At 34.6% G+C, this 14,921-nt stretch overlaps 1 protein-coding gene across 1 annotated transcript; it reads right to left on the reverse strand.

Moving 5' to 3' along the window:
• Positions 1-3,509: 3,509 nt before the first annotated feature.
• Positions 3,510-8,164, reverse strand: LOC139875412 (uncharacterized). Its single transcript, XM_071862749.1, has 4 exons — positions 6,985-8,164; positions 6,501-6,910; positions 6,244-6,449; positions 3,510-5,724 (listed from the first exon to the last, which is right to left on the reverse strand). Exons 1-4 carry the CDS (start codon positions 8,162-8,164, stop codon positions 3,510-3,512), a joined length of 4,011 nt encoding a protein of 1,336 aa, XP_071718850.1.
• Between the last annotated feature and the right edge of the window lie 6,757 nt (positions 8,165-14,921).

Raw genomic sequence — 14,921 nt, forward strand, 5'->3', positions numbered from 1 at the left:
ATATATAAATATATATAGTTAACATGATATTATGATAAGAAAGTATCTCACTAGGTATATTAATATTGAGTTATATACATAAAATGAGTTTATTGAATTAAGAAACTCGAAACGATATATATAACGATTATCGATATAACAACATCTTACTAAATACATATGAATCATATTAAGATATTGTTACACTATGTTTAAATATGCTAAATGATAAGTAAACATATCATTAAGTGTATTAACAATGAACTACATATGTAAAAACAAGACTACTAACTTAAGGGTTTCGAAACGAGACATATATGTAACGATTATCGTTGTAACGACATTTAAATGTATATATATCATATTAAGAAATATTAATACATCATATTATCATGATAATATAATAATTTAACATCTCATTAGATATAATAACCAATGGGCTAACAACATTTAACAAGATCGTTAACTTAAAGGTTTCAAAACAACACTTACATGTAACGACTAACGATGACTTAACGACTCAGTTAAAATGTTTATACATGTAGTGTTTTAATATGTATTTATACACTTTTGAAAGACTTAAATACACTTATCAAAGTACTTCTACTTAACAAAAATGCTTACAATTACATCCTCATTCATTTTCATCAACAATTCTACTCGTATGCACTCATATTTGTACTCGTACAATACACAGCTTCTAAATGTATTTACTATTAGTATATATACTCCAATTGTAAAGACCCTAATCTTACGAATGCCAATACATATAAATAAAGGTAACTTAAAAGATAAATGAGCGTTATTCTTATTCGAATTCAAACCATAGTTCAAACCAAAGTTGACAAACTTATTCAAAAGTACTACTAAACCAAAATAAGCTACTAAATCTTGAAAGAAATCTCTAAGGCAAGGTGCTAAGTTCACTGCACTCTACACTCTTCTCTCGTTCCCGACGCCCCCTTGATTACCTGTCGTATAAGAAGGAAAACAAAGAATACGACTGAGCCAAAGCCCAGTGAACGGATATAATGAATAACAGAGTATAGTATGACATGCAAAATTTAATTTCAAAACAAACTTATTTTCAAAATAACTTAGTTGCAAAACAAAGTGCGAATATGTATAGATCCACAATACCATATGTCATGATGCAAATTTCATAAAATAATGCACTAAGAGTCAAAACAAATATGTACAAAGTATCAAAATGAAATCATAGGGTAGCTACTCCACTAATCATCCATATCGGTGACGTTTCGTATGACACTACGATGAACGTACACCGTCAAAACAAAATCCTAGGATCGATCCATACGCCTCCTATCAAAATATAATAATTAAGAGCTCATACCAACTACCGGGTAATCAAAAGGAGACACCGTAGATATAAACAAATACACCGCTACGGTCGATGCCACATTATCGGTGTCACAATAATGCGCCCACGGGACCTCCATGGATAGGTTACTCTTAGGGATATTTTAAGAAACCGTTTAACCGTCTTATTAATTATAAATGTTCAAATACTTTTAAAGTGGCTAACGGACTTTAAAATATGTTTTAAAAAGAATTAACGAGTTGACTTAAATATTTTACGCTTGACCAAACACTTAAATGTATATAACATTGTATGTCGTATTATTTTAAAATCACGTGTCAACCCAACCATTCGGTCTAACTTTTGAAACGTGTCATGTTACATAATACTTTAGCCCTTTACATATTAACAACTTACACGGGACTAAACGGGACATGTAAAGCCACGTGGAATGAGGGACACTCGATACGAATCACCGTACCACTCGTCACATACACACACGTTCTTTACCGGGACGTTTCCCACCTTTTTGGGGCTGTTTTCGGGCTGTACGGGGCTGTTTATGGAGCTGAATTCGTGACAGTTTCCAGACAGCACATTCGCGACAGTTTCAGGGTGTTTAGCGACACTTTCAGGCTATTTAGCGACACTTTCAGTGCTTTTCGCGACAGTTTCTGAGCTGACTTTTGGGCTGAATTCTGGACTGTTTTGGTTGAGGTTTTAAGACACGGTTTTGACACAATTTCCAAATACCAAAAGTATTATGATTCCTCAAACAACAAACATCCAAAATCGTTAGTACATCATACATGAGGAAACTATAATACATTTCAAAGACAAATAAACACACATTTTGAACAAGCATGTCATACCATAATATTTACACAATTCGAAACAAAGTTTTGAGAGGAAAGATTTACCGAAGCAATCCTAGAACCACCTAGAATATCCGTACCTTAATTGAATGACGAGATTCCAAGGACAACAAAATACCACCAAAGGAGACGATCACCGAGCCAAATCTAATGAATACACACGTATGAGTACAAAACGCATTCAAATAGGGAGTATGTAATATCCTTTATTTAATTAGTGTTACCATATAATTCCTAAGTGTTTATCTCTATCTAAATGGTTTCATGAGTTTTATACTACCGGTTTAGTTTATATTACCATATTACTATGACATTTATTTTCCAAATTATTATTTAGTAGATTAATTATACTAGTGACATATGCCATTTAATTTTATTCAACCTACTGTACGACTTCCATGGCTAAACGTAAATGCCCATTAGTTATAATTTTGTAAGTACCCATATTATTATTTTACAAAGCATATAATACTACATAAAATTTGACTACAATTTGATAGTGGTCAGTACCATTAAATTTGTATATTTTAATTCAATCATGCTAAAATTTTGATACTCCATTACTAGATATAACTACCATTTGTTTAAGATTTATATTCACAAAAGGTGCCAATTTTATACTCACAATCTTAACATCTCATCCCTATAATAATTCATGTGATATGTGGTAAATTTAAACTAGCAAGTTAAAAAAAACAATCAACAAATTATACATCAATAACAAAGATGTTGATTAGTAGTTACCTCTAAAATGTGTTTGTGTGTTAGGACCAAAGCTAGACCCGCAAATATTTTGTGTTCTTCTTTGAATCTCTATATTCTTTTCTTCTTAAAATTATGGTAAATTGTGGTGTAGTATGAACATCAAGTTGGAGAAGAAATGGTGAAATAAAGTCCAACGAATGATACTTATGATGATGTTTATGAGATATAACCTCATGAGACTCTCCTCATTCCATTTAATAATTATTAGTCCAAACAAATTCCATCAGTAGGTTGATATTCCTTATTTAATATTGCATTTAGCTTGAATTTTAGTACAAAAAAATTGACTAGCAATTGTTAATCCTAATTAACTTAATTCTAACATGATACAATTTAAGTTTGTATACATTAAAGTTCACGGCTCACGTTCTTAGCATTAGAAGTTATAAAATTTTACTAGTTAACTAATCTACCACCAATTACTTATGTTTTAAATCTTATAATATTTTATTTATTTTAATTTGTAAGAATGATTAAATACAAATTATAAGTTTTAAATTGTTTTAGTTTTATAGGATATTACAACTCCACCTACTAAAAAAAAATTTCGTCCTCGAAATTGAACGAAGTTATAGAATAGAAACGCACCAATTAGCAAACAAATGAGGGTGCTCGGCCCGCATGGTTTCCTCGAGTTCCCAAGTGGCCTCGCTAGCAGAATGATTTTTCCATTGAACTTTAACGAAAGGGGTGGAGCTTTTACGAGTTACTCTCTCCTCGCGTTCTATAATAGCTTCGGGCTCCTCAACATAAGAAAGATCAGCTCGAATTTCAGAAAAAGGATATTGCACCACGTGCAATGGATGATAGTTGTAACCCCGCAACTGAGAGACGTGAAATACGTTATGAACATGAGATAACTGTGGCGGTAATGCTAAACGATAAGATACTTCACCAACTCGATCTAATATCTCAAACGGTCCAATATATCGAGGACTGAGCTTTCCTTTCAAACCAAAACGTCGTACACCCTTCCAAGGTGACACCTTTAAAAACACCTTATCACCCACAACAAACTCTAATGAACGTCGGTGTTTATCGGCATACACTTTCTGTCTCGATTGGGCTTCCTTCAGCCAATTCGTAGCTATAGCGACCTTTTCATTAGTCACTCTAACCAACTCAGGTCCTTCAATCAATTTTTCACCCGCTTCATTCCAGCAAACTGGCGCTCTACACTTTCGACCATAGAGCATCTCAAATGGCGCCATACGGATACTAGCCTGCCAAATATTATTATAGGCAAACTCCACCAAACATAAGTACTCATCCCAATTTCCCTTCCAATCTAGGGCACAAGCTCGAAGCATATCTTCCAAGATCTGTATCGTACGCTCAGACTGTCCATCAGTTTGTGGATGAAAAGCAGTACTAAGCTTCAATCGCGTACCCCAAGCTTTGTGTAACCCCTTCCAAAATCTAGATGTAAACCGAGGATCACGATCGGATACGATGGAAGAAGGAACCCCGTGTAATCTCACAATTTCTTGCTGAAAAAGCTCGGATAGCTTACTTACCGAATAATCCATACGAATAGGCAAGAAATGAGCCGATTTGGTTAATCTATCAATCACCACCCAAATAGCATCATGCCTTTTCACAGTCTTCGGTAAACCACATACGAAATCCATTGAGATATCATCCCACTTCCACACGGGAATGTCCAACGGCTGCAACAAACCACTAGCACGTTGGTGCTCGATCTTTACTTGTTGACAAGTAAGGCACTTCCCAACATATCTAGCAACGTCTTTCTTCATACCACTCCACCAAAAGTGCTGCTTTAAATCCTGATACATTTTGGTCGAACCAGGATGTATAAAAAAAGGTGAGCTGTGAGCCTCAGACAACAGAGCCTCACGAATAGCATCATCATTAGGAACACATAATCGATTCCCACACCAAATAACCCCATCATCATCTTCTCTGAACTCTTTCACTCTACCCTCTTCCAAATTTTGAAACACTGTCCACAAATCACCATCATCCAATTGAGCCTCTTTTATTCTAGTAATTAAATCAGACTCGAATTTTAGATTTGCCAACATCCCCGATGCTCCTCTTTTACTCAATCCCATATCAAGTCTTTCGAATTCTCGAATGTGAGTAACCAAACATGAGATACTACCAAATGACTTTCTACTCAATGCGTCGGCTACCACATTCGCTTTTCCAGGATGGTATTGAATGTTTGCATCATAATCCTTCAATAACTCGAGCCACCTTCGTTGTCTCATATTTATCTCCTTTTGCGTGAATATGTATTTGAGACTCTTGTGATCGGTGAAAATATCACAAGTTTCTCCGTAAAGATAATGCCTCCATATTTTCAACGCAAAGATCACAGCAGCTAACTCCAAATCATGAGTAGGGTAATTAACCTTATAGGGTTTCAACTGCCTCGAGGCATAAGCAATTACCTTACCATGCTGCATCAAAACGCAACCCAAACCATGCTTAGAAGCATCACTATAGATTTGAAAACCCCCACTCCCTGATGGCAATGCAAGAATAGGAGCTGATACAAGTCTTTTCTTTAACTCATCGAAACTCTTTTGTCGTTCCTCGGTCCACACAAATTTTTCCCCTTTCCTCAATAACTTGGTAAGCGGCAAAGCAATCGTCGAAAAACCTTCAACAAATCGTCGATAATAACCAGCTAAACCAATAAAACTTCGAACCTCAACAACAGAAGTAGGTCTTGACCAATTTATAATAGCCTCAATTTTCGCTGGATCCATCATTATACCCTCAGCCGATACAACATGACCCAGAAAGGCAACTCTTTGCAACCAGAATTCACATTTAGAGAACTTCGCAAACAATTTCTTACTTCGGAGGGTTTCAAGTACAACACGAAGATGATTCTCATGTTATTCTTTACTCTTTGAGAATACCAAGATATCATCAATGAATACGATCACAAACTTATCCAAATACTCATGGAACAAACGGTTCATTAGATCCATGAAAACCGCAGGAGCATTAGTTAATCCAAACGGCATCACTAAAAACTCATAGTGCCCATAACGAGTGCGGAAAGCAGTCTTAGAGATATCTTCTTCTTTAACACGGAGCTGATGATACCCAGACCTAAGATCGATTTTAGAAAAATACTTCGAACCTTGAAGTTGATCAAACAAATCATCAATACGTGGAAGCGGATAACGGTTTCGAATAGTAATACGATTTAACTCGCGATAATCAATGCAAAGTCTCATGCTACCATCCTTCTTCTTAACAAATAAAACCGGCGCACCCCAAGGTGACACACTTGGCCGAATAAAACCACAATCTATCAACTCTTGCAATTGCTCCTTGAGTTCTTGCAACTCGAGTGGTGCCATACGATAAGGAGCTTTTGATATCGGTTGGGAACCCGGAATCAAATCAATCGAAAATTCAACTTCACGGACTGGAGGCAAACCCTGCAATTCATCAGGAAATACATCGGGAAACTCTCGAACAACATCAATATTTTCAAGCGAAGGAATCTCAATAGACAAAATCTAAATCGAAGCTAAATAACCAACACAACCATGTGAAATGAGCTTTTGCACCTTAAGCGCTGAGATAACTTTAATAGATTTTACAGGAAGATCACCATTAAAGACACAATCGGGTATAGAATGATTTCCAAACAAAATCCTCTTCGAATAACAATCGATAGTCGCGTGATGGTGAGATAACCAATCCATGCCAAGAATAATGTCAAAGTCATGCATGGTCATAGGAAAGAGATTTGCGGGAAACATGCAGTCATTGAATTCCAAACGACAATTTTGAAACACACTATCTATAATTTCAATACTACCCATTGGGGTGGAGATCGTAAATGGAGTAGACAACCAAGTTGGAGGCACTTTCAAATATTTCGAGCTCTTAACAGACACAATCGAGTGCGTAGAGCCAGAATCAAATAGAACGAAGAGGGCACGATGGTGTACGAATACATGACCAGTAATAGTACCTAATAATATCAAGAATGAATGAACAAATAACTCAAAGGAAATATTTTAAAAATGAATAGGGATCGAAATATACCTGTAGCGTCAGCAGCCTGAGCAGCAGTCATGGCAAAGACGCGTCCACCAGGAGCTGGCGGAGGAACCTTCGGAACAAACCCAGGTCTAGGATTCTTGCAATCCTTAGCTAAGTGACCAACCTCTCCACAAGCAAAACATGAACCTGCACTACGATAACAAACTCTTCCTGGATGATTCTTTCCACAAGTCCCACAAGGTGCATTAGCATTAACACCACCATTTCCGTTACCCCTTTGTTGCCCTTGGGGGCGGTACACTTGTAATTGACCACGGTTATTATTATTGGGCCCGTTGTCAATCCTTTGCTGATTTCCTCTATTATTCCAATTATTACTACGATACCCTTGGTTCCCAGATTGTTGACCCTGTTTGGTAGTCGGTGCAGGCACAGATCGTAGTGGTTGTGCAATCTTAACCCTCTTGTTTTTACCATCCTCATTTTTAGTAGCCAAATACTCAGCTCGCTCCATCTCCAAATTCCGAGCATAATCGGCTGCCTCAGCGACATCAAAACATTTCAGATTAATCATTTTAGAGCGGTAACGCCCATGAACAGCCCATTTGTACTTACGGGCTTGGTCCTCAGAAGACCCAGCAGCAGCACCAATCAAACCCACAAGCCTTAAAAATCTCTTAGTGAAATCATTAATAGACTCATCATTCCCTTGCTTAATATTCGCATACTCCCGAATCACAGCTTCTTTCTCCACCTCAGAAAAGTACTGACGGAAAAACAACTCTTTGAAATCAACCCAATCTAATGAATCCTCAAAATCGATACCCCCTTTCGCTTGTCTCAAAGCGATCCACCAGCGCTGAGCATCCCCCTCTAGTTTATAAACAGCTAATGGCACCCAAAACCTCTCTTCACAACCAAGCACTCGGTATATCTTCTCAATGTGAGTGATCCAATTCTCAGCTTCCACGGGGGTACTAGCAGTGCTGAATGACAAAGGACGTTGTTTTTGAAACCGTCCTAACCAAACATGAATAGCATCCCCCGTTACAGCTTTCTTCTCCACATACTCATCCTCGTCTTCATGCTTAAAAGTCTCGCCACCTTGATTATGCATAGCATCAATAGCTTGAGCTATAATGTTGGGTAACAAATTCGTGATAGTTTGGTTAATCTTGTTATCTACCTCCTCCTCGGACATTCCCTTTTTTTTCGGTGCCATCTATGAACGAGATGAGGATATAACGGTTACGATTAGTACGAAGAATAAAAGAGAATATTCAAAGTGGAATTAGAATAATATAGCGGAAGGAAAATCCTAACCCAAAAGTCTACCCAAATCTCACAGGCCATAACTTAGGACTAAAGTTTCTACAAGAGGGAACCTAAGCTCTGATACCATCTGTAAAGACCCTAATCTTACGAATGCCGATACATATAAATAAAGGTAACTTAAAAGATAAATGAGCGTTATTCTTATTCGAATTCAAACCATAGTTCAAACCAAAGTTGACAAACTTATTCAAAAGTACTACTAAACCAAAATAAGCTACTAAATCTTGAAAAAAATCTCTAAGGCAAGGTGCTAAGTTCACTCCACTCTACACTCTTCCCTCGTTCCCGACGCCCCCTTGATTACTTGTCGTATAAGAAGGAAAACAAAGAATACGACTGTGCCAAAGTCCAGTGAACGGATATAATGAATAACAGAGTATAGTATGACATGCAAAATTTAATTTCAAAACAAACTTATTTTCAAAATAACTTAGTTGCAAAACAAAGTGCGAATATGTATAGATCCACAATACCATATGTCATGATGCAAATTTCATAAAATAATGCACTAAGAGTCAAAACAAATATGTACAAAGTATCAAAATGAAATCATAGGGTAGCTACTCCACTAATCATCCATATCGGTGACGTTTCGTATGACACTACGATGAACGTACACCGTCAAAACAAAATCCTAGGATCGATCCATACGCCTCCTATCAAAATATAATAATTAAGAGCTCATACCAACTACCGGGTAATCAAAAGGAGACGCCGTAGATATAAACAAATACACCGCTACGGTCGATGCCACATTATCGGTGTCACAATAATGCGCCCACGGGACCTCCATGGATAGGTTACTCTTAGGCATATTTTAAGAAACCGTTTAACCGTCTTATTAATTATAAATGTTCAAATACTTTTAAAGTGGCTAACGGACTTTAAAATATGTTTTAAAAAGAATTAACAAGTTGACTTAAATATTTTACGCTTGACCAAACACTTAAATGTATATAACATTGTATGTCGTATTATTTTAAAATCACGTGTCAACCCAACCATTCGGTCTAACTTTTGAAACGAGTCATGTTACATAATACTTTAGCCCTTTACATATTAACAACTTACACGGGACTAAACGGGACATGTAAAGCCACGTGGAATGAGGGACACTCGATACGAATCACCGTACCACTCGTCACATACACACACGTTCTTTACCGGGACGTTTCCCACCTTTTTGGGGCTGTTTTCGGGCTGTACGGGGCTGTTTATGGAGCTGAATTCGTGACAGTTTCCAGACAGCACATTCACGATAGTTTCAGGGTGTTTAGCGACACTTTCAGGCTATTTAGCGACACTTTCAGTGCTTTTCGCGACAGTTTCTGAGCTGACTTTTGGGCTGAATTCTGGACTGTTTTGGTTGAGGTTTTAAGACACGGTTTTGACACAATTTCCAAATACCAAAAGTATTATGATTCCTCAAACAACAAACATCCAAAATCGTTATTACATCATACATGAGGAAACTATAATACATTTCAAAGACAAATAAACACACATTTTGAACAAGCATGTCATACCATAATATTTACACAATTCGAAACAAAGTTTTGAGAGGAAAGATTTACCGAAGCAATCCTAGAACCACCTAGAATATCCGTACCTTAATTGAATGACGAGATTCCAAGGACAACAAAATACCACCAAAGGAGACGATCACCGAGCCAAATCTAATGAATACACACGTATGAGTACAAAACGCATTCAAATAGGGAGTATGTAATATCCTTTATTTAATTAGTGTTACCATATAATTCCTAAGTGTTTATCTCTATCTAAATGGTTTCATGAGTTTTATACTACCGGTTTAGTTTATATTACCATATTACTATGACATTTATTTTCCAAATTATTATTTAGTAGATTAATTATACTAGTGACATATGCCATTTAATTTTATTCAACCTACTGTACGACTTCCATGGCTAAACGTAAATGCCCATTAGTTATAATTTTGTAAGTACCCATATTATTATTTTACAAAGCATATAATACTACATAAAATTTGACTACAATTTGATAGTGGTCAGTACCATTAAATTTATATATTTTAATTCAATCATGCTAAAATTTTGATACTCCATTACTAGATATAAATACCATTTGTTTAAGATTTATATTCACAAAAGGTGCCAATTTTATACTCACAATCTTAACATCTCATCCCTATAATAATTCATGTGATATGTGGTAAATTTAAACTAGCAAGTTAAAAAAAACAATCAACAAATTATACATCAATAACAAAGATGTTGATTAGTAGTTACCTCTAAAATGTGTTTGTGTGTTAGGACCAAAGCTAGACCCGCAAATATTTTGTGTTCTTCTTTGAATCTCTATATTCTTTTCTTCTTAAAATTATGGTAAATTGTGGTATAGTATGAACATCAAGTTGGAGAAGAAATGGTGAAATAAAGTCCAACGAATGATTCTTATGATGATGTTTATGAGATATAACCTCATGAGACTCTCCTCATTCCATTTAATAATTATTAGTCCAAACAAATTCCATCAGTAGGTTGATATTCCTTATTTAATATTGCATTTAGCTTGAATTTTAGTACAAAAAAATTGACTAGCAATTGTTAATCCTAATTAACTTAATTCTAACATGATACAATTTAAGTTTGTATACATTAAAGTTCACGGCTCACGTTCTTAGCATTAGAAGTTATAAAATTTTACTAGTTAACTAATCTACCACCAATTACTTATGTTTTAAATCTTATAATATTTTATTTATTTTAATTTGTAAGAATGATTAAATACAAATTATAAGTTTTAAATTGTTTTAGTTTTATAGGATATTACACCAATGATAAGCTCTTAATAGCCCATGTGAGTCACCTAACCATGTGGGAACCATCATTTGGCAACTAGCATGAAATATCTCACAAAATTACAAAAAATATTATAAATCATTCATTAATTATTTACATGAAAATAAACATACACATCCTTTATATCTAATCCATATACCAACGACCAAAAACACCTACAAACACTTTCATTCTTCAATTTTCTTCATATAATTGATCTCTCTCAAGTTCTATCTTCAAGTTCTAAGTGTTCTCCATAAATTCTATAAGTTCTAGTTTCATAAAATCAAGAATACTATCAAGTTTGCAAGATTACTTCCAAGCTTTCTAATCCAATGCAAGTAATCATTTAAGCTCAAGAAATCATTCTTATTTACAGTAAGATATATTTCTAATACAATTTAATACTCATATTCAAACTTTGATTCAATTTCAATAACTATAACTATCTTATTTCGAGTGGAAATCTTACTTGAACTTGTTTTCGTGTCATGATTCTACTTCAAAAACTTTCAAGCCATCCAAGAATCCTTTGAAGCTAGATCAATTTTTTTTACTTCCAGTAGGTTTACCTACTAAACTTGAGGTAGTAATGATTTTCATAACATCATTCGATTCATATATATATAACTATCTTATTCGAAGATTTAAACTTGTAATCACTAGAACATAGTTTAGTTAATTCTAAACTTGTTCGCAAATAAAGTTAATCCTTTTTACATGACTTTTAAAATCAACTAAACACATGTTCTATATCTATATGATATGCTAACTTAATGATTTAAATCCTGGAAACACGAAAAATACCGTAAAATCAGACATACGCCGTTGTAGTAACACCGCGGGCTGTTTTGGGTTTGATAATTAAAAACTAGGATAAACTTTGATTTAAAAACTGTTCTTCTGGAAAAAATGATTTTTCTTATTAACATGCCACTATATTCAAAAATCATGGTTATATTCAAAGTGGAAGTATGTTTTTCAAAATGGTCATCTAGACGTCGTTCTTTCGACTGAAATGACTACCTTTACAAAAATGACTTGTAATCTGTATTTCTGACTATAAACTTATACTTTTTCTGTTTAGATTCATAAACTTAAGTTCAATATGAAACCATATCAACTTGAATAACTCAAAACGGATTTAAAACGAAGAAATTATGGGTAAAACAAGATTGGATAATTTTGCTTGTTGTAGCTACGTGAAATTTGTAATAAATCTATACAAATCCTAACTTAACTAACTTATATTGTATTATACATGTATTCTAATATATATTATGTAATCTTGGGATACCATAGACACGAATATAATGTTTTGACATATCATATTGACCCATATATATATATATATTTCGGAACAACCATAGACACTCTATATGCAGTAATGTTAGAGTTAGCTATACAGGGTTGAGGTTGATTCCAAAATATTATATATACTTTGAGTTGTGATCTAGCCTGAGACTTGTATACACGAGGTCGTGGATTGATTCGAGATAATATGTATTGCTTTATTTATGTACATCTAACTGTGGACAACTAGTTGTAGGTTACTAACGAGGACTGCTGACTTAACAAACTCAAATCATTAAAACGTAATAAAAATGTTGTAATTATATTTTGATTATACTTTGATACATATGTACATATTTGTTATAGGTTCGCGAATCAACTCGTGGCCAAGTCTTACTTCCCGACGAAGTAAAAATCTGTGAAAGTGAGTTATAGTCCCACTTTTTAAATCTAATATTTTTGGGATGAGAATACATGCAATTTTATAAATGTTTTACAAAATAGACACAAGTACATGAAACTACTTTCTATGGTTGAATGATCGAAGCTGAATATGTCCCTTTTGCTTGGTAACCTAAGAATTAGTAAACCAGTCTACTAATTGAAGCGAATCCTAAAGATAGATCTATTGGGCCCAACAAACCCCATCCGTTGTAGCGGATGCTTTAGTACTTCAAGATTTTATATCATGTCCGATGGATGTCCCGAAATGATGGGGATATTCTTATATGCATCTTGTTAATGTCGGTTACCAGGTGTTCAATCCATAGAATGATTATTTTTGTCTCTATGCATGGGACGTATGTTTACGAAAAATGGAAATATGAAATCTTGTTGTCTATTATTACGATTGATAAATATATAGGTTAAACCTATAACTCACCAACATTTTTGTTGACGTTTTAAGCATGTTTATTCTCAGGTAATTGTAAAGAGCTTCCGCTATTGCATACTAAATTAAGGATAAGATTTAGAGTCCATGCTTGTATAATATTGTTTGAAAAATGCATTCGAAGACATATATTGTTGTGTAATATTACTGTAAACCAATATATAATTGTCATGTGAGAACACTATATTTTGATTATCATTATTTGATAATCATCGTAATATTTTAATCCTTTATTGATAAAATAAAGGTTATGGTTTTTTTTAAAATCAAATGCAGTCTTTGAAAAACGTTTCATATAGAGGTCAAAACCTCGCAACGAAATCAATTAATATGGAACGTTTATAATCAATATGAACGGGACATTTCAGTTGTTATCAGAGCGTTGGTCTTAGAGAACCAGAAAATTGCATTAGTGTGTCTTACCGAGTTTGTTAGGATGCATTAGTGAGTCTGGACTTCGACCGTGTTTTCTTTTAAAAATGATTGATTTACACTTTTTGTTGGAAACTATATATTATTAACATGTAAATATTATGTGATATATTAATCTCTTAACGTGTTTGATATTATGTGATAGATGTCTACTTCTAGTACAAATCCCATCGACTCACCTAATAATAATGAAGAGTCGAATATATTTTGAGAAGATTCACAAAATCCTGAGGAAGAACCGGAAGAGGAGGAACCGGAAGAGGAGGAACCGGAAGAAGAGGAACCGGAAGAAGAAGAGGTTCTGGAAGAAGAAATATTAATACCTACAGTTAAACGATTAAATAAAAGAAAATCCTCAACCAACGGACCAAAGTTAATAATGGTCAATGGTGTTTCCGCCGAGGAAACAAAATATTGGGAAAATTACCAATTTTCTGATGAATCGGATCCCGACGAGGATTCCGATGATGTTATAGAAATTACCTCGACCCAATTTGAAAACTCAAAAGAAAACAATAAGGGAAAAGGTATCAAAATAGAGAAACCTGATTACAACCCCGATGAACTTTATATATATCGTAAACACCCGTACTTCTTAAATTTTAACAATAACCCTGGAACCTCTAAGCCACCAGGTTTTTCTAAACCATTTGTGAAAACAACGGCTCGTATTAGGGGAGCACCATATATCCCTATGAAATTAGCGAAACGAACCAAGTTCGATGAGGACGGATTGAGAAAAAGAACATTGGGTTACAACTTTTAAATAAAACATTCCCACAAGTGACGGATTCGGTAGTTGGGGTGAGAAACAAGGTTTTTAAATTGTTTCGGGGCTGTTGGGCATTACGAAACCCTCATCCTTTTGACGACGTTACAACATGTTGCTTAGCTAGCGGTCATAATTGTTATCTGCCACATAATCAAGGATGGGAAATAATATTAATACAACCAGAATGCATGACTTGTTTCTGGACTTATGAATTACATGTCTTTATTTCTTTTGCTGAACGGCTTGCGTATTAACTAGAATTGCCTTTATAGCTGCCTAGTAGCAAGTTGTGATGTTCTATATTTCATCCTATATGTTTAATAGTGGTATTGTATGTTTGTAAAATATTGTATAAAAGTTTGAACGCGAAATATTATTGTAATAAGTTTTTCATATAGAAGCGTAGTAGTTGAGTTGTATAGTAGCTACT

Source organism: Rutidosis leptorrhynchoides, chromosome 11, assembly GCF_046630445.1.
Source record: "Rutidosis leptorrhynchoides isolate AG116_Rl617_1_P2 chromosome 11, CSIRO_AGI_Rlap_v1, whole genome shotgun sequence".
NCBI classification, from domain to species: Eukaryota; Viridiplantae; Streptophyta; class Magnoliopsida; order Asterales; family Asteraceae; genus Rutidosis; species Rutidosis leptorrhynchoides.

Bases quoted from the DNA above. Each gene is read 5' to 3' on its own strand.
- LOC139875412 (XM_071862749.1), bottom strand. From the start codon at position 8,164: ATGGCACCGAAAAAAAAGGGAATGTCCGAGGAGGAGGTAGATAACAAG. The intron at 6,911-6,984 runs GTATATTTCGAT...TGATATTATTAG, and splicing joins TCAGGCTGCTGACGCTACAG to GTACTATTACTGGTCATGTA. The intron at 6,450-6,500 runs GTGCAAAAGCTC...GCTTCGATTTAG, and splicing joins AAGTTATCTCAGCGCTTAAG to ATTTTGTCTATTGAGATTCC.